The sequence below is a fragment of the Theropithecus gelada genome, chromosome 15, assembly GCF_003255815.1.
Source record: "Theropithecus gelada isolate Dixy chromosome 15, Tgel_1.0, whole genome shotgun sequence".
In the NCBI taxonomy this organism is placed as follows: Eukaryota; Metazoa; Chordata; class Mammalia; order Primates; family Cercopithecidae; genus Theropithecus; species Theropithecus gelada.
The window spans coordinates 78,480,231-78,503,958 of record NC_037683.1 but is presented as its reverse complement, the minus strand read 5'-3'; the positions used below and the strand labels follow the sequence as shown (position 1 = coordinate 78,503,958).

The 23,728-nt window shown below is 35.9% G+C and overlaps 1 protein-coding gene across 3 annotated transcripts in view; it reads right to left on the bottom strand.

Annotated features, from left to right (window-relative positions):
• RFX3 (regulatory factor X3) overlaps nt 1-23,728 on the bottom strand; it is a 311,489-nt gene that overhangs the window by 161,550 nt on the left and 126,211 nt on the right. For all 3 annotated transcript variants that reach the window (XM_025360417.1, XM_025360416.1, XM_025360418.1), the window contains one exon: nt 21,721-21,845. In XM_025360417.1, coding sequence (XP_025216202.1) covers nt 21,721-21,837 — 117 coding nt within the window. In that variant the 5' untranslated portion in view covers nt 21,838-21,845. The remainder of the gene's footprint in view (nt 1-21,720; nt 21,846-23,728) is intronic.

Below are 23,728 nucleotides of genomic sequence, written 5' to 3'. Positions count from 1 at the left end.
ATTAACAACAATTACGTAATTTATCATTGTCATGATACAAGATTCATGAACAAAATTAGAACAAAAAATTATTTATCCCATAAATATTATCCATACTATTTGCAGTATGTACATTATAACCATTAATCTCTATGATCCAAGAAATGAGCCTCAGGGACTAATACTCAAGTTCTCTACAGAGATTCTCTAAAGTATTACCTAAATGTTGAAAATCTTATGGTCAAATACAAAATTCTGCAGATTGAAGATTACTACTGATCTCTTTCCAAAGCTGTCATCTCCACTTTGAAGGCCACTAACTCCCAGTCAGAATTATAGGAGTGCACCTCATAATACTCTCTGGTCAGACAGGTATCAGGATGAGCTGTGCACATGTCTGCCATTTTACTTTGATTCTGATCCCAGTGAGCAAGCCCTCGCCATAATGTAGCTTATTTGCCTTATCTAACTCTGTCCATGGCATGCTGAGGCCACATTTAAATTTATTCAAATTAGCATACCATCTACCCATAAATTATCAAGTTTCTCAATACAAGCTGATAAGATTTCTAAATTAAACAAATTTCATATCATTTTTAGTATTCCATTTATTTCTTACCAAAAACATGACCTCACTTATGTTACTTTTTCATTATTAAAGTTATTTTATTCTTGCTTTCCTTGGTTTTAACTTAGAATTTTAAAAGGTTACTTACACCTATGTAAGTGTATTATAGAAATCCATTTAATTAGACACAAATTAGCCAGGCATGGTGGCTCACACCTGTAATCCCAGCACTTTGGGAGGCTGAAGCGGGTGGATTACAAGGTCAGGAGATCGAGACCATCCTGACTAACAAGGTGAAACCTCATCTCTACTAAAAACACAAAAAATTAGCTAGGCATCGTGGCACATGCCTGTAGTCCTAGCTACTTGGAAGGCTGAGGCAGGTGAATTGCTTGAACCCAGGAAGCAGAGGTTGCAGTGAGCTGAGATCGCACCACTGCACTCCAGTCTGGGTGACAGAGCGAGACTCTATCTCAAAAAAAAAAAGAGACACAAATTAGGTACTCACTATTTTAAATAAAAGTAGAAAGGGAAGAATAATAAGCTCTCAGTAGGCAAAGATATTAAAATATATAGTTGGTCAATAAGCACATAAGAAGATAGTATTATTAGTCATCAGAGAAATCAGATTAAAACCACAATGAGATACCATTATATAACTTACTTGCACAGCTAAAATTAAAAATATTGGCAATACCAAGTTTGACAAAGATGTCAAGCAACTAGAACTCCATATACTGCTGATGGGAATATAAAATAGTATAACGAGTTTGAAAAATAGTTTGGCAGTTTCTTATACGGTTCAAAAAACACTTACCACGGGACCCAACAAGTCCACTCCTAAGGATTTACCCATGACAAATAAAAACCTATGCCCAAAGAATATATGAATGTTCAAAACTAGAGACAACCCAAATGTTCAACAACAAGCGAAAGGATAAACCAACTGTAATAAATATTGGTATAATGAAACATCATTCAATTCATCAATTAAAAAAAAACCACACACTCATACACAGAATAACATGAACTCCCAAAACATTATGGTGAGTGCAAGAAGCCAGCTTGCACAAAAGAATATATGTTGTATGACATCATTTATTGGAAATTCAAATAAAAGTTGTGGAAAAGACAAAGCGATCTAACAGAAAGCAGACCAGTATTTTCCTAGAATTTGGATCAGGGAAGAGAGGTACTAACAACAAAGAATAGGGAAGTATTTGGGGTAACAAAAATGTTCAATATTTTGACTTTGGTGGTATTTATACAGGTATATATGTTTGCCAAAACTCATCAAATGGTACACTTAAATAAATGGATTTTATTGCATATAAATTATACTTCTTAGAAATTTTTTAGTTCAGTAGTTTCTGAATGTTTTTTATCATTTGCTTTTTGGTTAAAAATACTTACTTATAAATTATATACATGTTCTAGTGTATAAATATAAGTATACACTTTACAAAACATATAAAAATAGGAATTACAAAATAAAAAGCTAAAGATCAAAGATTTAAATATCCTGTTAATTGAGGCAACTTCATTAGTCTATTTTAGAGCACAATATATATTTGGGTAAGAATTCATCACCGAAAATAATAATACATACAATAGACACAAATCCATGTGTCAAAAATCTTAGAATTTGGAACTTTTAGAGCCAACTTCTTATTTAGGTAATGTCTTTAAATTGTTACATGACTGTCAAAGAATTGGACAGGTACTCATTCTGCCCTTTTCTTGTTTCTGCCTGTAATACTCATGCAATCTTCAATCTGTAAGCTATATGTGGAAAAATTTTTAAGCCACTTGTCAATATTATGAAGTTAGTTTAAAATCAGACTACATAATCCATTAATCCACCCTGCTGAAAACAGAAAGTGTAACAAACAAGTTGCATTTTTGCCCCTCAGGATGCCTCATTTATATATATGATATGTATAAGTTTCTATATCTTGGCCATATTTATTTTTAAGTAAAAATAAATAGAAATAAAAATTCTAATGCATCTTTTCTATACTTTTTTTCTTTTCTTTTCTTTTTTTGAGATGGAGTTTCACTCTTGTCGCCCAGGCTGGAGTGCAATGGCGCAATCTCGGCTCACTGCAACCTCTGCCTCCCGGGTTCAAGCGATTCTCCTGTTTCATCTTCCCAGGTAGGAAGAATTATAGGCATGCTCCACCATGCCCATCTAATTTTGTGTTTTTAGTAGAGATGGGGTTTCATCATGTTGGCCAGGCTGGTTTCGAACTCCCGACCTCATGTGGTCCGTCTGCCTCAGCCTCCCAAAAAGTGCTAGGATTACAGGCATGAACTACCATGCCTGGCCTTCTTTCTCATATTCTAGTAAGTCTTGTTGCACCAACCTGGAATAGAGATGCACCATTTTGGATACATCAGATAGTGACTGCTTACAGTATTCAGAAATTATAGTTTAAAAATTGGAGTGTGTGTGCCCGTACATATTTAACACTAAACATGTAAATAAATTACTGTCAATTTAGAAGGCAACTCAGTCATAACCTAGTTCACTCATTATTTCAACAAACATTTACTGAGGACCCATTATGTGCCAGACATACAGTGCGTGCAAGGTTGGACTATGGTGGGAGCAAAGGGAGACATGGTCCCTGGATCATCAATGTACGATACAGTTTTGGGGAGAGACACTAATTACATGAATCATTTAAGACCATAGTAATGAAACAGTCTGTGAAGGAAAAGTACATGGGCTAGGAGAGTGCATAACAGAAAGTTAACCTAGATAGGATGAACAAGAAGGATTCCCTGGGGCCATAACTGCTGACCTTCAGTATTCACAAAATATTATTAAAACATAAGCAAACACAAAGTGAGGAATAAACAATGACAGGGTGGGACCAACTAGTACAATGAGGTTGGGTTGTGGTTTTTTTTGTATTCAATTTGCCTGTGATATCACTTAGCTTTAACATTTTCATATTAAGACTGGTTCTCTTCCTCATTAGTGCAAGACAATTATAGTAGTTTAACCTAGAAGGAAAGACAACATAAGCAAATACGAAATACACTGAAATTGAGTGGCAATATCAGTTATAATGTGGTTATTCAGCTCATTTATTAATAGATTCAATTTGTAGTTTCATTATAAATTTTATCTAAACAAGCACATACACCTGCACACACACACGGAGATAACTGAGAATACATCCATATACTACACTTTGAGAAACACTACTCTTTGTAACCATTTGCCTATCTCCAGTTCTTAGCACAGTATGTGACATACAAATCAATAATTTGTACTTATATCTGTAAAATGCTTTGCAGTTTGCAAAACACCACTACATCAATTTTTTTTTCATTTGACCTTTATAACTTATGGGCAATTTATTTATTTATTCATTTATTTTTAATTTTAATTTTTTATTTTTGAGACAGAGTTTTGCTCTTGTTGCCAGGCTGGAGTACAATAGTGTGATCTCAGCTCACTGCAACTTCTGCCTCCCAGGTTCAAGCGATTCTCCTGCCTCAGCCTCCCAAGTAGCTGGTATTACTGGCATGCGCCACCATGCCAGGCTAATTTTTTGTATTTAGAAGAGATGGGGGTTTTAGTAACTATGTTGGTCAGGCTGGTCTTGAGCTCCTGACCTCAGGTGATCCACCCGCCTTGGCCTCCCAAAGTGCTGAGATTACAGGCATGAGCCACTGCACCCAGCCTCATTATGGGCAAATTATATTTCAAAGATAAGAAAACTAAGACTGAGGGGTACCTTGAAGAAGTACCACCCTCTCAAGAAAGTTTCCCACAGTTTCCTCCTCCCATCAACTGAGTCACCTCTTTGCTCCCACATCCCTGTATGTATACCTCAGGCACTACCATCCTCTATGTCATCTGTTTACCTGCCAGTCTCTTTGGCCTAACATCAAAGTTCTTTATATCACAGCACCAAACAGGTTCATGGCTCATAACAGATGCTCAACCAGTATTATAAAAAGTAGAGCTAAGGGAGGTTGAAGTGATTTGCTTAACACCATATAGCTTATAAGTGGCAGACCCGGGATTCTGATTCACCTACATCCCATTAGATCATATTCAAGTCACTATCCCTTTAGTTCATATCTCTAACATTTTAGGGCAATATTATTACTGCTTCATAAGAAACAGGACAAAAACCACATTAACTGAATGCTAACTTGAAGTACTACCAACCAAAACAAAGACAGAAATATAATTTAAGCTCAAACATTAACAATATTTTCCACGTGAAATAAATTGTCTACTTAGATTTAACACAATTAGTTAATAACCATCTAATTAATTAGCATTGTTAGTAATGCTATTTTTATACTGAACATTTTTATACTGAGCTATAAATTTAAAGAGTATGAATTTGTTTTATTACACTAGCTTCTCTAGATCCCTTTTTTCCCATGATAAAGTTTCTCAACTTCTCTGACGCACTTTTGCTTTGCTATTTTTATATCTAATACAGATATCTTAAAAATTAGATATTTTAAATATCTAATTAAAGTAATTAAAGAAACACTTCATTTTTCAAAATGTATTTCTAAAAGTGCTTGGGAAAATTAAGCATAATCACGAGTTTTAAATATTGTAGCTGTCTACGAAATCAATGAACCCATAGGCAACAAACTCTCAAAGTCAAGGGAACCTCAAATTCAAGGAAAAGCCTTGAAAATAAGCCCAAAACAAAGACCAAAAAAAAATTCCAAATATTATTGGTAAAAAGGCTTTTCATAGAATTATTATGTTATGAATGGTCATAAACAGGACTGTAACTGATGATCTTATCAGTCCCATAAAAAAAAATCCATAAAAAGGTTATCACTGGGATCTGAAGCTTAGGCTTGTTCAAAGTAAAATTAATTTATTTAGTATCACTTTCCAAAAAACTTCACAAATAATTTTCCTCTATCAATTCAACATGCAGATTTTATAGATATGTTTACAAACAAGAAGAAACATGTAAATCTGTATTATGGTTTAATTCTGCTAACGATGAGATACAAAGTTAACTTGAGATTCACAAATGGGACAATGCTTCTTTAAACCTAATTATATTCATAAGCATTTTTATTTAATAATATAATTCTGTTCTTCATACTTTCTTAATTAATATATTTTCCTTGATTTCTCTTCTTTAATCCTACTATTTATAAATAGCTGAAATTACTACTAATAAAAAGCACAGATTTAATAGGATCCAAAGCTATCAACACTTAATAACCTTGAAACTCCAAGTAATAAAGGAAGACAGAGAAAAAAAAATCATGAAAAATCATGTCCTTGGTTAGATAAGTAGATTTACGAGAAACAGCTTGACCAATCTGTAAACCAGAAATAAAAAGTTATATATATTACTACTTTCAGTTTTGAGCCTTTTTTGTTGGTTTGTTTGTTTTTTCAACTGGAGAACGTTCCATTTTTCTCCATTTGACACTTTGAGGTTAATATATAAATTTATTATATGTTAGGGGAAAAACAGATTCCACTCTATCTCCTGTGTCCCCCTTCAATCTCTCACCCAGGCTAGAGATGCAGTGGTGATCATAGCTCACAGCAGTTTTCAACTCCTGGGCTCCAGTGATCTTCCTGCCTAAGCCTCCCAAGTAGTTGGGACTACAGGCACATGCCACCACACTTGGCCTGAGGCTTACTTTTAAAAGTCACCTGTTAAAACTATACTTTACAGAAATAAAAGATAATATTTTAAAGCAACATTTAAGAAAATTATAAAATGATGAAAAGTTGTACCTTTGTATTTAATTTAAAAATTTGTGTTCTGCCCCACATTCGATAATTAATAGGCAATCATAATATGAATTTGGGTGAGTTTAACAGTTTTAAAAAAATGCTGATCAGTTGATTTAATTAATCTAGGTTTTCTTAGAGACTGGGGTGGAAACTGCGGGACTTCAGTCTACTAAGATATATATCCTACTAATTAAAACAAAAAGCAAAGCCACAAACTGGCAAATCATAATTTTGAGTTTAATACCTAATTTCTAATTTTTAATGCTTTTGTCTTTTTCTTGACAATCATTTAGTTTGTATTTTCTAGCAATGAGGTTTGTGAAGTAGTCCAATTGTACCACTAATTCCTTATACAGACCTGTTTTAAAAATAGTCCTTTAGAGTACCTGTAATTCTTAACTATCATCTGTTTTATGTGTTTTTCAGACAAATTTATTTTCTTGATAGTAATTATCAAGACAAGAGCTGATGGGAAATGTAGAGAAAATCAGGCAAAACTTCAGAATTTATTTTTCTCTAGATGATTTTCTAGGTGACAATAAAGTGGTTTAAACTGGATACCTTTTTAAAGAGCTCATATTGCTTAGAATATATAAGGCAAACTTTCAGTTTTCATTTACTTAAAGATAAAATACTAAATAAATACCTATGTCTATTGACTATAATTTATTAGTAGTTCATATTGCCACTTTTTAAACTTATTTCAGATTGGCAAAGTTATTTATTTTAAGATGTCCTTCTTTTAATACAACTTCAGATGCCCAGAAAAATTGCAAGAATTATACAAAACACTCCTTTCCACAGATTACTTGATTGCTAATATTTTACTACATGGATTTTACCATTTTTCCCTCTTTTTTTAAGGTTCTATATTTATTGATGTTCATACTTAGAGTCTGAGTTTAGACAGGGCATAGGAGGTTCAAGGACCATGTTTTAAAATTTGCTAGTTATTTTGCTCAAAAAAAAAAAAAAATATCCTGGGTGCTCTTCTTTGCTTTCCTACTTTTGCTTGTGACACTTCTTGATAATGCATAGTGATTGATAGAGCTAAAATTAATCCATCTTGACATAAAGTATATTATGTTCTTTGCCATGGGGCTGCCATGTTTAGTACTGCTGTCAGAGGGCTTATAGCACTTAACAGTTTATCTTGTTTAATTCATTTGACTGCTTTATCTCTGGAAGTAGAGCTTGAAAGCTCATGAAGTCAGGTGACTTGAGAATGACTCTTGGCCAAAAAAAAGGGCTACAGCAAGGTATGTTAGTTAAAATATTAGACTTAAGACTTAGCAATGAGCTACTAGGCAGCCAGGACAAAGAGAGTGGCTCCAGTTTGCTCTAAATAGAAAGCCTATCAGTTCATAAGGGCTGTAAGGAAAATGAACCATCAGAGTCTTTTCAGAAATGGTTTGACTGATGTCAACACAAGTTTTGTTTTGTTTTGTTTTGTTTCAGGCAGGGAGAGAGTGTTCTGCATGGGGATGGGGGTTTCTGGTAAGTGGAAAGCCTGATAAATTCTAGAAGATATGTAAAACTTTCAACACACATTTTCAAAGAAAATACAAAGGCATAACTTGTGCATCTATTTCTAAAATCAGCCCTGCATTTTAAAAAAGGTACAATACTTAATTTTCAGGGACAGGAAAGTAAGTGTTCCATTAAATTAACCCTCTGATATAACGGTTCAATTTGATATAGACGTTGAAATTTTTTGATGACCAATTCATTTGGCTACAGAAGAATCCAGGAGAGATGATTCTCAAACTGTATTCCATAAATCCCTAGAGGTTCCACAAAGGCATGGCAAGAGCTGCTATCAGGGGCAAGTGGAAACTAGCAAGGAAGGCCCAAGTCCTTTCCCTTCCACATACACAATGATGCTATCAGAATACCTCAGTGTTTCCATTATTTAATATATTTCTCGAATTCATACTGAGCATTTACTACTGGCCAAGTATTTACTGGTTTCATGAAAGAGCCTTTGAAAAAAAGAATCATTTGCTAAACAGATAATATGTGCCCCACTCCTGAAAGCAATGTAACATCAAGCTCACACACATTCATTTTATAATTACTGCCTTGGAGTATACCTCTCAAATACAAGCACAGGCTGTCAAGACCAAACATAAGACTTGTTTATCCAAAACAAGTTATTTAAATTCCTTTAGGCCAAGTTTCCTCATCCATAAAAGGCAGATAATGCCAATTACCTTATAGGGTTGTTTTAAGCTTGAGAAATAATGAGCCGTGCATTAAGCATAGGGAATGGCACATAGTAAGATGCTCAGTAGATGGTAGCTTCTATTACTATGATCCATTGTTTCAATTGGACTTCTGACAGAAGTAAAATGGTAGGTAAATTCAAAATGATAGCTATTATTGAAAACTTAAATACCTTATAGTACAGACGGAAATATTATTCATAAGCTGAGGATACCAAGACACCTGTTCAGGTGCCACCTAACACCCTACTTCAACTCTTACCACTCACCCCTCCCATGCTCTCCCCCAGCCATACAGACTCTGTTTCAACTCCACAAACCCACCAGCTCCTCTCTTGTGCCAGGTCTTCATACACACACTTCCCTGAATAAACACTCTCTTTTATTCCCTCACTGTTACCTCTATTCCTCAAACCTTAGCTTAAAAGTCAGTCCCTCTGGGGAAACTTCCTGGACCAGTTCATACTATAAATGACAAATTTGATTTGGACCTTAAAGTTTCCCTTTCTTTCATACACTGATGACAAACAGACTCAGCCATACATTGCGATCTGTTAGAATGAGGGTGTATTTTTAGCACACATAAATAATTCCTCTAATTTGCTGTGGCAAAAGGTAGGTGTTCTGTTTAAATTACGTTGCAAACTATTCAAATTATATCTAAGTGCAGGTGCCAGTTATCCTAAAGTTTTCTATTTTCTACTCATGTAAAACATTTTATAGGACACATTGAATTTTCCCAGCAAAAAAAGTACTAATGTTAAAATTGATAGTTTGATAGACAAATTAGATATTAATAGGAAAGAAATTACATGTCTCCAAGAACAAAACTATGGAATCAACTAATGTAAGTCTATACATAGTCTTACACAGTAAGTGATTTGTTGAAGAAGAAAACTCCTTGCTTGGTGCAGTGGCTCATGCCTGTAATCTGAGAACTTTGGGAGGCGAAGACAAGCAGATCACCTGAGGTCAGGAGTTCATGACCAGCCTGGCCAACATGGCGAAACCCTGTCTCTACTAAAAGCACAAAAATTAGCTGGGCATGGTAGTGTGCACCTGTAATCCCAGCTACTCGAGAGTCTGAGGCAGGAGAATCACTTGAACCCAGCAGGCAGAGGTTGCAGTGAGTCGAGATCGCGTCATTGCACTCCAGCCTGTCTCAAAAAATAAAAAATAAAAATAAAAATAAAGAAAGAAAAGAAAACTCCTTGCAATTCAACTCTGGGACATCCTTGGGAATAGTTGCACTACAGGAATAGTTTAAGCCTCTTCTAACTAGAAACTCAAATTCCAATAAGGTCATCTAAAATAATAATATATTATTTCCACCCTAATTTCCTAAAGTCTTCTATCCTATCACAATGCCACACTTGATCCAAAACTATTATATTTTATGAGGTAGATAAAATGGTGGAGGTATTTTTATTGAGAAATCTTCTGGCATTTTTTCAAATGACTGATGACTACACTGGGTGCCTATTCAAAGTGAAAGACACCACCACCACCCCTGCAGATCAGATGAAGTTGATGTTGGTTCTGATCTGGAGTCTGAGCGTCCTCGACTCTTAATCCAGTCCAATACAAGGAAGGAGGAAGAAAAGTTCTTGCCTAGTAAAGAAAATGAAGCACTGGTTTGAAGACTAAAATAGCTACAGAGGATAAGTTACTTGAAAGTGAGAGCAAAGAGAAAGTGGCCAAAAGCCAATGTTACAAAAAAGGGAGTTTAAAAACTCCTAATTTTTTTATTAGAAGATCATGAATTCTACTACTATTACTACTATTAATAACAACGACGAAAATAATAATAGTAAAAAATAATAAATGTATTAAAGGCTTATTTACTACCCTAAATATTTTAATAGAAGTATTATTTAATATTTTTAGCTAAAAATGAACAAGATATTGTTACAACTATTTTATAGATAAGAAAACTTGAGTTTCAGAAAAGCCAATAAGTTGCCCAGTCATATAAGTAAAAAGGGCTAGAGTCAGGATTTAAATTTATATCTTCCAACTATAAAGCCCACTCAGTTTCCACAAAATCTGCTTCCCTTTATGAAGTAGTCCTCAAAGAAATACAAGAGGAAGCCCAGAAGCCATGGAAGAAAAGAGAGATAATAGTCAATAGTATCAAGTGTCAAAGAAAAATCCAGAAAGATCCTAGAGAATAACATTGGATTTAGCTTGCTCAGAAGTGCACACGTTTCAATAGTTGGATGGGCAGAATCCAAATTTCATAGGATTAAGAACTGAACATACAGAAAGGAAATGTAGTAGGCAAGTTCAGATATCTCTATCAGGAAAACTGGCAGTGGGGGAATACCTAATGAAATAAGTCAACTGAGTAGGAAGAAAATGAAAATGCTAGGGAGGGGACACATATGAAGGCACCACAAATGAGTCATCTGATTCAACCTTCTGCAAAGAGGCTCTTGTGCAACACTGTTCCATATCCCTCACTTCCCAGGTTCCTCTCCCACTCACCTTTACAGATTGCCTTATTTCACTTGAAATCTTTCATGCTTTCCTTGACCAGAGATACTTTCTACCAGTTTGTTTTTCTTGTGAATTCCAACTTTTCCTTCAGCATGCAGCTCAAGAGTCACATCCTTCACATTACTGACCCTCACTCCCAAAGACAATCTTCCATCTTTGCTCCTAAGCACTTTGTATCCAATTCCATCAAACTTGTATTTTCTTCAAAAGCTGGCTTCCTACCCATCAAATACCATCTCAAATTTCCTTAGAAACCCCAGCATTTAGCATAGTGCCTGGCACATTCGTCTTAGAACATGGTATCTAGAACTGATCATGATGATCTAACTCTGGATAAAAAAATATTTTTAAAATTACTTAATAGAGAATCAAAGCATACTATTACTCAACTACTTAAATAGTACAGCTCTCATTTTCATAAATATTCAGTAGAGATGGACAACCAAAGGGCCTTAATATTAGATTGGTACAGCAAGATTTGTTTCCATTGTAAATCAGCACGGTCCTTCAAAACACCTTATTTCTTTATACTGGATACCAAAATTTTGCAGTTCTGGTTCTAAAAATAAATCTTTCCAAGAGCTAAAATCATTGTCTTTTTTTTTTTTTTAAAGACATTTATTTGGAATTCATTTTAAAATGTAACTCCACCTTTCAGGATGTCTGCCACAATCTTAATTATGAGAACACTGTCCCCCTCAGGGAACCAAGCCAATGGGAATCAAGTCCCAAATAAGAGCAAACCAGAAAAAAATGCCTTTGTTTCAACTGCTTATATGAAATAATGGTCTCAAATGAAAATAATTCTATTCATGTCCATCAATGCTAGGATTCACAGAAAGCAAACCTCTTGACCTTGAACAGAAAAGAAAGATAAAGACAAGAATGATGGAGTGCACTATCTTGGGCATAGCTCCCTAAACTAACAAATTCATTTAAGATATTTTTTAATCAAAATTCGATCCAAGAGAATATTCTATTATGAATTTAAGCAAACTATAGGCAATTTTAAAAAATCACTACTGATTGTTTTCACAGCAATAACTTTATCATAGATATAATTCTAATTATCAGGGTTTCTTGCTGGTTGTAATGACATACTACTTAGAATACGGCAAATAGAAGTGAAGATGGAAATGACACAGTATTGAAACTATGGTCTAAGGAATGTGAGGATCTGAGAAGTATTCATATTAAACTTAAATTACTAAAATCTATTTCCTAAAGATTAACAGATCATTTTGTAGATACCCAAAATAAAGAGATCTAATAGAGACTATTCATTTAAAACTTACCCCACTTGAAGATTGCCCTTCTCCTGCAACCTAATTTACAACTCTGGTTAGATTTGTTCCCCAAAGAAAATGTCATTTATCTTTTTGACCACAAGGATAATATGCTCAGTTTGCAGGATATACCATCTTTTATGTGGAAAGGGTAAATGTGTGACAGACTGATACCAACCAAAAAGAACCCAATATAGCCAACTAGCTATCCTATTCCTTTTAATGACTCAGATTATGAACAAAGTGTCCTTTTCTATTCTATTCAGGCAATTTATAGAAAAAACAAAGGTTCTTTCCTGAATATGGTCTTGAAATGAGCTTTTATCGCATAAAAAGGGGTTTCAAATATCCCAATTACAAACCAAAAATCTACCAGAAACAAACTCTCTGAGTCCCTTAGCAGGAAAAGGTAAAGACTACAATTTCTAATAAAAGAATTTCAGCAAAATTGAAAGCTTCTTTGAAAAAAAAAAAAAATCTGGCTTTGAATTCAATAGAAGTCCCTCAACCCCAGGGTTCCACTGTACCTTACGTGTTACATTTAGAAGAAACAATATAGAGACAATACATTTACTCATTTTGAGATAGAAAGATTTGTGCCCTTCTCCAAGAAAGAGGTAAGACAGACAGAGGTAGTACAGAGGAGGACTTCTGTTGCGAAGGCAGTTAAAACTGAAAAACCTAAAAAGGAGAAAAAAAAAATCTTAGAGCCGTGGTCAAGATGGTTTAGAAATTATCCTCGATGTTAGCAGTACTTGTGGAATACCTGGAGCCCAAGACTATAACAAGGAATAAAAGTTCTGACTTCTTTCAAAGTTCTACCTTGAAAATAAAACTAATCTGGCTGGCTATGGAATAGCAGGAAGACATTTTCTTTTGTCTTTCTCCTGGATGTTTAACTCAGTTCTAGGACAAGCAGGGGTTAGACAATCTCCTAGGTTGGGGCATAAAATGAAGAACAACAAAAATCTACAAGAAACTCTTTACTGAATCATTCAAGAATGAAGATTGAGAAGGAGCAATCCATTGCTAGTCATATTCTATAGAGACCCATCAGTCCAAAAAGTCTTTATAAAGATGATAAGACAGGTAATATCAAATTTTGAGTTTCTAGTCAAAATACTAAAGATATTTTTATCGATTTTATTGAATTGGACAACAATGTCTGTATCTGGAAATAAGATTCTATGATGTTCTGTGAGATAATGAAAAGACAGGAAATTTCATATAGCATTTCAGATTGAGTATCCCTAATCCAAAAATCAAAACGCTGAAATGCTCCAAAATTCTAAACTTTTTGAGTGCCAGTATGACACCACAAGAAGAAAATTCCACACCCGACCTCAAGTAATAGGCTGCACAAAATTACTTAAAATATTGTTTGAACTCATCCTCAGGATATGTGTATAAGGTATACATAAAAATACATATATTTCATGTTTAATGCCAGGTGCCACCCCCAAGATCTCTCATCATGTATATTGCAAATATTCCACAATCTGAAAAAAATTCCAAAGCAAAAGTACTTCTGTTCCCAGGTATTTCAGGTAAGTAATATTTGCCCTGTACATAGTAAGATCTTGCTATTCTCTGTTCAGAATTCTCTATCCTTGAACCATATTGTCTAAGAAAGTGTGACAAATGGATACTTGAGGTCATATAAAAAACAAAAAACCATAAAAACAATTTTAGAATTGTTTTATTCAGTACTTACTACACGGTGAAATTAGACGTCTTATGGCTTTGAAGAAACAGAAGAAGTGTGTAACACTGGAATCCTGAAATTTTCTGGTTTCTCACTGATATGGTTTGGCTGTGTCTCCACCCAAATTTCATCTTGAATTATAACTCCCACAATTCCCACATGTCTTGGGAGCAACCCTGTGGGAGGTGATTGAATCATGAGGGGTGGTACAGTAAATTGGTACCAGTAAAGTGGGGCACTGCTGAAAAGATACCCAAAAATGTAGAAGTGACTTTAGAACTGGGTAACAGGTAGAGGTTGGAACGGTTTGGAGAACTCAGAAGAAGTCAGGAAAATGTGAGAAAGTTTGGAACTCCCTAGAGACTTGTTGAATGGCTTTGACCAAAATGCTGATAATGATATGGACTATGAAATTCAGGCTGAGGTGGTCTCAGATGCAGATGATAAACTAATTGGGAACTGGAAAAAGGTGACTCTTGTTATGTTTTAGCAGAGACTGACAGCATGTTGCCCCTGCCCTAGAGATTCATGGAACTTTGAACTTGAGAGAGATGGTTTAGGGTATTTGGTGGAAGAAGTTTCTATGCAGCAAAGCATTTAAGATTTGATTCTTGGGTGCTGTTAAAAGCATTCAGTTTCAAAAGGGAAACAGAATATAAATGTTTGGTAAATTTGCAGCCTCACAATGCAATAGAAAAGACATTCCCATTTTCTGAGGAGAAATTCAAGTCAGCTGTAGAAATTTGCATAAGTAATGAGGAGCCGAATGGTAATCACCAAGACATTCTTGACTGAAAGGGACCAACACAGAGCTCGGGTGGTGGCTTCAGAGGGTGCAAGCCTCAAGCCTTGGCAACTTTCCACATGGTGTTGAGCCTGCTAGTGCACAGAAGTCAAGAACTGAAGTTGGAGAACCTCTGCCTAGATTTTAGAAGATGTATGAAAACACCTGGATGTCTAGGCAGAAGTTTGCTGTAGGAGCAGAGTCCTCATGGAGAACCTCTGCTAGGACAGTGTGAAAGGGAAATGTCAGGTAGGATTCCCCACACAGATTCCCTACCGGGGTACCACCTACTGGAGCTGTGATAAGAGGGCATCTGTGTTGCGGGAAGTCAGAGACCCCAAACGGAGGAACCGGCTGGAGCCGTGGCAGAGGAACATAAATTGTGAAGATTTCATGGACATTTATCAGTTCCCAAAATTAATACTTTTATAATTTCTTATGCCTGTCTTTACTGCAATCTCTGAACATAAATTGTGAATATTTCATGGACATTTACCAGTTCCCAAATAATACTCTTATAATTTCTTAGGCTCGTCTTTACTTTAATCTCTTAATCCTGTTATCTTCATAAATTGAGAATGTATGTCACCTCAGGACCACTATTGTACAAGCTGATTGTAAAACATGTGTGTTTGAACAATATGAAATCAGTGCACCTTGAAAAATAACAGAATAACAGCGATTTTCAGGGAACAAGGGAAGATAACCATAAGGTCTGACTGCCTGCAGGGTTGGGCAGAATAGAGCCATATTTTTCTTCTTGCAGAGAGCCTATAATTGGATGTGCAAGTAGGAGAGATATCGCTGAATTCTTTTCCCAGCATGGAATATTAATTAATACCCTGGGAAAGGAACACATTCCTGGGGGAGGTCTATAAATGGCTGCTCTGGGAGTGTCTGTCTTATGCGGTTGAAATAAGGATTGAAATACGCCATAGTCTCCTGCAGTACCCTCAGGCTTATAGGGTGGGGAAAAGATCCCGCCCTGGTAAATTTGAGGTCAGAACGGTTCTCTACTCTTGAACCCTGTTTTCTGTTGTTTAAGATGTTTATCAAGACAATATGTGCACAGCTGAACATAGACCCTCATTAGTAATTCTAATTTTGCCCATTGCCTTGTGATCTTTGTTTTGCCCATTGCCTTGTGATCTTTGTTTTGCCCTTTGCCTTGTGATCTTTATTGCCCTTTAAAGCATGTGATCTTTGTGACCTACTCCCTGTTTGTACACCTCCTTCCCCTTTTAATGTCGTTAATAAAAACCTGCTGGTTTTGCGTCTCAGGGGACATCACAGACTCACTGATATGTGATGTCACCCCCAGCAGCCCAGCTGTAAAATTCCTCTCTTTGTACTCTTTCTCTTTATTTCTCAGACCGGTCGACACTTAGGGAAAATAGAAAGAACTTACATCGAAATATTGGGAGTTGGTTCACCTGATACATCGGTCCTCCAGACCCCAGAATGACAGATCCACTGACAGCTTGAACTGTGCACGTGCAAAAGCCGCAAACACTCAAGGCTAGTCCATGAAAGTAGCCAGGAGGGAGGCTGTAGCCTGCAAAGCTACAGGAGCAGAACTTCCCAAGACCATAGGAACCCACCTCATGCATCAGCATAACCTGGATGTGAGACATGGAGTCAAAGGAGATAGTTTGGAACTTTAAGATTTGACTGCCCCACTGGATTTCAAACTTGCATGGGGCCTGTAGCCCATTTGTTTTGGCCAGTTTCTTCCATTTGGAATGGCTGCATTTACCCAATGCCTGTACCCCCATCATATCTAGGAAGTAACTAACTTGTTTTAATTTTACAGCCTCATAGGCAGAAAGGACTTGTCTTGTCTCAGATGAGACTTCGGACTGTGGACTTTTGAGTTAATGCTGAAATAAGTAAAGACTTTGGGGGACTGTTGGGAAGGCATGATTGGTTTTGAAATTTGAGGACATGAGATGTGGGAGGGGCTGGGGTGGAATGATATAGTTTGGCTATGACCCCACCCAAGTCTCATCTTGAATTGTAATTCCCACATTTCCTGCATGTTGTGGGAGGTAACTGACTCATGAGGGCAGGTCTTTTCTGTGCTGGTCTCATGATAGTGAATAAGTCTTATGAGATCTGATGGTTTGAGAAATGGGAGTTTCCCTGCAAAAGCTCTCTCTCTTGACCTGCTGCCATCTGTGTAAGATGTGATTTGTTCCTCCTTGCCTTGTGCCATGATTGTGAGGCCTCCCCAGTCACATGGAATTGTAAGTCCCTTAAGTGCTTTTTCCTATATAAATTACCCAGTCTCACATATGTCTTTATTACCAGCATGAAAATGGACTAATACACTCATCATTCTAGTATATTAGGTTGGTGCAAAAATTAAATTAAAATTAATGGCAAAAACCACAATTACTTTTGCACCAACCTATATATAATATTGAAATGTCTCAAAATTTTAAAACATTAGCTATAAACTTTCTCTTTATGTCAAAATCGACAAAGCAAAGTTACAATGAAAAATTGAATCAATAGAAGTAACTACCTTTGACATCAATATCATGATTGCTATATCCATTACGGGTCAGTAACAAAAGCTAGAAACTTTTAAAGGATTTTACTATAGTTTGCAAACCCAAGATAACAGCAGCACACTAACAATTCAAACATTATAGGCATGTCAGAGGAGTAAGGAATTACAGCACTAATCTTGTCAGTTATAGACAAGTTACATCCACAGGGATACCGCTGGAATATACTGGGGAGCTTAAACCTAATACTGTTCTACTTAAGAAAAAATAATAATAATAATGACAAAGAAGAAAAACAGGCTTCCAAATAATTCTGGGAGGACAACATAACAAGGGTCTCCAGGCAAATATCACAACAAAAAACTGCGTGAAATAAAACACTTTGTTGACAAAAAGAAAATGAGAGTTCTCACCTTCTTTGCTTGGTGTAAAGGAATATAAGGTATCACCTGCCTTGAATGTCCCAGAAGAAAAAGCTAACTTGAGGAACTGAAAAATATGCCTGCTAGGGGTGAGCCATATGGTACAGTACAATGTTTTTTCCAAAGTGTGGTCCAGGTGTACACAAGATTAATTTTTATGAGGTCAAGATTGAAGTGTTGCGGGGGGGTGGTGAGGGTGTGTATGTATAATCTTCTATTTATGGTTAGTGACACTGATTTTCCACTTCTGACAGAAATCCAATTTTTTGTTTTTAATATATGTATTTAATATAAAACGTGATTCTATTTAAGAAGCAATCAGGCTCCCTCTACCAACCCCTATGCAGTAAGGTGACTGGCCTTCCCTAACTTTAGTAAAATGTTTGGAGTTTGTTCTTTGGTTTAATCTCTGCATTGAGGAATACCAAGCACGGGTAATATCACATGAAAAAAGAGAAAGATTAATTAAATTAGTGCAATAAATACCCAACTCTTTCCCCAACTCAGCTCCCAGGCAGCCAAGCATTCCCCCACTAGGCAGGAAGTTGGACAAGTCTTCTTAAAAAAATTGACCAGCCAAAGAGGAAAAACAAAGATACTGAACATCAGAGGGTTCTTAATTAAAAAGCCTCGTCAGTGAGATGACCCCATTTTGAAGTCAATAAGACTCACTCATACATTCAAATCAGTATCTTATACCCACATTTTAAAATATGGATAAACACCCACAGATTATCAGACATCAGAGAAAAGCTGTTAACATGAAAGACAGAGACATAGTAAAAAACAAAAGAAAACAGAATAGGGTACCTTAAAAGAGACAAGATAAAGAGAAAAAAAAATTCAACAACTTAAAACAAATTAGTATCTTCAGAGAGGAAAAAGAAAACCATGAAATAAAACATAATATTACGAAAAGGAACACACAGGAACTTTTTTAAAGTTCTTGAAAATTTAAAAAAAAAAAAACCTGATAGAATTTAAAAATAATAGAAAGGCTAAACAATGAAATTGAAAATAGAACAAAAAAAGTCCAGAAAGTGAAAAACGCAAGAAAACAGAGGGGGAGGGAATCATAAATGAAAAAACTGAATAAAGTTTCCCAGAAATGAAAAAGCATGAATGTCCAGACTGAAATGGCCCATCAAAGGTTCTAGCACAGTATTTGAAAATAGGCCCGCATCAATGCACATCATCAAAAAGTTCATAAAACTGGAATTTCAAATATTCTACAAAGTTTCAGAGAAAAAAAATCACATAAACCACATAAAAAAGATCAGAAATCAAATTGGTGTTTGGCTTGTCCATGGCAATCCTGCAAACCAGAAGAAACACAATCATTAAATCTAAGAAAAATAAATGAGTTTTACGGGAAAGGAAGGTAATCAACGCTTACTACAAGGCTGGATTTGAAGAGCATTTATATATCATGGTAGTGTAAGCACTGAATACTTATTTACTAAAATTAAAACATAACATAGATTGAGACATATGAAATTATTGTTTTTGTACATAAAAAAAATATGGTTCGATCTGTCAAGAACATGAGGAATCTGAAGGGTGGGCGGGTGGGTCAGGTTGTGTGTTTGTGTGTCAGGGACCAGAAGAAGAGTATGCTAAGATAATGCTTTAAATGCTTAAAACTAAAAATTCAAGATGCAGTAAAATATGTATATTATCTTTAAGTAAATGGAAGTAAATATCAAAATAACAAGTTTAAAGAAGTCAGTGTAGTTGCCTATGAGGAGTGGTTTGTGGGAGAACGGAGAAGGTTAAAGATCATATTTTTAAAATAACAAACCGTGCGAAATTTTTCGACTCTTTACACTATTATATGACCTATTAAGACCTGGTGTAAATATTTGATAATATGTAAATTCAATAAAAAGAAAACTTTTTTCATGTTTACAGAAGGCATCTTCTGGAGATAGGAACACCATTTTCATCACACTCTTGTTAGTGACAGGCACTCTCTCAAAACCATTCTTCCATAGAGATGAAAACCAGAGTGAGTTAAATGTTCAACATTGCCTTTAAAAAGATAACTGTTATCTTTTTAAAGTTAGTTATAACAATGTCTGCATTGTTCTTTACTTGCTCTTTGGATGACATGACATAAGCTATCCCTTTCTCAATAAGGTTTGGAGTCTTAAAATTGGTGATGGCATTACTAATAGCAGAGCCTTTTAAATCACCATTTTGAGGACTCATTTTTAATGGTTAAAAAATATATAAAAAGATAAAAACATAACCAATAATGTGGGCACTAAACAATGGGTACACATGGACATACAGATGACAATAATAGATACTGGGGACTCTAAAAGGAGAGAGGGTGGGAAGGGGTAAGTGTTGAAAAATTACCGATTGGGTACAATGTTTGCCATCTGGGTAATGGGTACCCTAGAAGCCCAAACCCCACCATTATGTAATTTATCCATAAAGCAAACCTGCATATGTATCCTCTGGATCTGTAATTTTAAAAAAGACAGAATATGTTTAAAAGAAATAAAAGAAGCATAAGCAATAGATTGAAACATGTAACACTGTTTAAAGATCAAAACTACATATAGTTCAATCGAATAAACTGGGAGCTTGTGGGATGGGAAAGATGTGTATGTATATATGGTAGAGTATGCTAAGATTTTTTTTTTTAATGTCTAAAAAATAAACACAAAACAGCCAGGTGCAGTGGTTCACGCTTGTAATCCCAGCACTTTGGGAGGCTGAGGCGGGCAGATCACGAGGTCAGGAGATCGAGACCATCCTGGTTAACACGGTGAAACCCCATCTCTACTAAAAATACAAAAAATTAGCCGGGCGTGGTGGCGGGCCCCTGTAGTCCCAGCTACTTGGGAGGCTAAGGCAGAAGAATGGGGTGAACCCGGGAGGCGGAGCTTGCAGTGAGCCGAGACCGCGCCACTGCACTCCAACCTGGGAGACAGCAAGACTCCTATCTCAAAAAACAAACAAACAAACAAAAAGAATAAAACACAAAACGATTATTTCAGATGTCTTTACTTATCCCAAAAGCCAATGACTTCTGTACAATTCCACCACACTCCCTGCCCAACCCAATTCTATATCCTTTAAAGAATATAACCTTGTATCTATCATTTACAAAAATGTCCTTCATCATCTATAACCCATCTATATCCTTCTCCCTAACCACTTATTTATAATTGTAAGAGCAACGTTTGCTAAAGAGTCTCTTTAATACTAAGAAATTATAGGCAAATCTTGAATCTCAAGATAATGTTATATGACATATGATCTTTCTCACTTATGTTCTCACCACTCTTTAGAAGAAATCACAGGCCAGTGTGCTCACAATCCACATACATGAACAGCATTACTTTGTCAGTATCTTTCCAAAATAAGTCAACTGCCCTGCATATGAATAAGACCTGTAGTAAATATCTGATGATAAATTCGCTTCCAACTTTTAAATGGCATGAGTCAGATCTCCAGACCTTTAAGATTATTCTATTTTCATTCAACAGTATTTATCAGCCACCTAATGCCAAGGCACTTTCTAAAATACCACAAAGGCAAAATCTCTGCCTGGAAGGTACATACATCCTATTAAGTACTACAGTGAGTCACCTAATAATGAATAATATTGCTGACATTTCAATACGAAAGAAATAGAAAGTTGTGATAAACAATGGGGAGTGAAGAGAAGGAGAAAACTTTGGGTGGTCATGTCAGAAAAAATAACTCACTTCAGGAGTCAAGACAGGCTGTTTGAGAATAGAGATTGTAACTTAAGTATTCATTTTTGTATCCCTATAGCCTAGCACAGAAAGAAGCTGGCATATCCAAGAAATGCTCAAGAAACATTTGCTGAATGAACCTAAAAACTGAAGTATGCCTGTCATAGCAAGACAGTAAAGTCCAAATAATCTTTGGATACAGGTATGTTGGACAGCCAATATAATGAAAGTAACAGCATCTTATCTAAGTTCAGCAGCTCCTTACCTGTTGTTGTACTGGTACTTGCTGTACCACCTGCGTAGGCACTGCTGCTTGACTAGCCACCGAAGTTTGTAAGGTCACTGTCGAGCCTGTGTCTGACCCAGTCTCTGATGTCTGCATGATGGTCTCTGAAACAGATTAAAATGAAATTCAAGTTTAAAATGTTACTCCTCCATGACTAGCTTCCTTACAATTGTTCTTAAAATCCTATACTAAAACTAACTTTCAACTCTTATACCTCTTATCCCAACATACTACCATGACAGTCCATGCACATATGTATATAGTCATTTTGACCACTTAATAAATACAGAAAATTACTTATCCACGTTCTTTAAAAAAATTCCCATTAGCACCACTTATCCTGAGACTATCTGGGTTAAATTTCATTGAAAGCTACCTTCTATCTCATCTGTTACAAATTGTTTAAATCCCTTCATAAACTATCATCCAAAATTATGTCAAAATGCTCTTATAAGCCAATAAGCCTCCTGGGAATGCATATCAGAAGATAAAACTACCAATAAGCCACCTGGGAGAGCATATCAGAAAATAAAAGACACAGATTTGGAAATTCGCCTTCTATGGACTATATTCAACTCCCCACTCTGGTTTTGTTTGATGTAAATGTCATGAATTCTACTTTCTAGACACTTTTATAGGCTGTCAGGATGTCACCAGAGCATAATTTAGAGTAAATCATTTCTAAGGTCCTTTCCAACTTAAAACAGAGAGTCAAATCATGAGTGAATTCCCATTCACAATTGCTTCAAAGAGAATAAAATACCTAGGAATCCAACTTAAAGGGATGTGAAGGACCTCTTCAAGGAGAACTATAAACCACTGCTCAACGAAATAAAAGAGGACATGAACAAATGGAAAAACATTCCATGCCATCCCCATCAAGCTACCAATGACTTTCTTCACATTATTGGAAAAAACTACTTTAAAGTTCATACGGAACCAAAAAAGAGCCCACATTGCCAAGTCAATCCTAAGCCAAAAGAACAAAGCTAGAGGCATCACACTACCTGACTACAAACTATACTACAAGGCTACAGTAACCAAAACAGCATGGTACTGGTACCAAAACAGAGATATAGACTAATGGAACAGAACAGAGCCCTCAGAAATAATACCACACATCTACAACCATCTGATCTTTGACAAACCTGACAAAAGCAAGAAATGGGGAAAGAATTCCCTATTTAATAAATGGTGCTGGGAAAACTGGCTAGCCATCTGTAGAAAGCTGAAACTGGGTCCCTTCCTTACACCTTACACAAAAATTAATTCAAGATGGATTAAAGACTTAAATGTTAGACCTAAAACCATAAAAACCCTAGAAGAAAACCTAGGCAATACCATTTAGGAAATAGGCATGGGCAAGGACTTCATGTCTAAAACACCAAAAGCAATGGCAACAAAAGCCAAAATTGACAAATGGGATCTAATTAAACTAAAGAGCCTCTGCACAGCAAGAGAACTGCCATCAGAGTGAATAGGCAACCAACCTACAGAAAGGGAAAAAATTTTTGCAATCTGCTCATCTGACAAAGGGCTAATATCCAGAATCTACAAAGAACTCAAACAAATTTACAAGGAAAAAAAACCCCATCAAAAAGTGGGTGAAGGATATGAACAGACACTTCTCAGAAAAAGACATTTATGCAGCCAACAGACACAGGAAAAATACTCATCATCACTGGCCATCAGAGAAATGCAAATCAAAAACACAATGAGACACCATCTCACACAAATTAGAATGGCGATCATTAAAAAGTCAGGAAACAACAGGTACCGGAGAGGATGTGGAGAAACAGAACACTTTTACACTGTTGGCGGGACTGTAAACTAGTTCAACCATTGTAGGAGACAGTGTGGCAACTCCTCAAGGATCTAGAACTAAAAATACCATTTGACCCAGCAATCCCATTACTGGGTCTATACCCAAAGGATTAGAAATCATGGTGCTATAAAGACACATGCACACATATGTTTATTGCAGCAC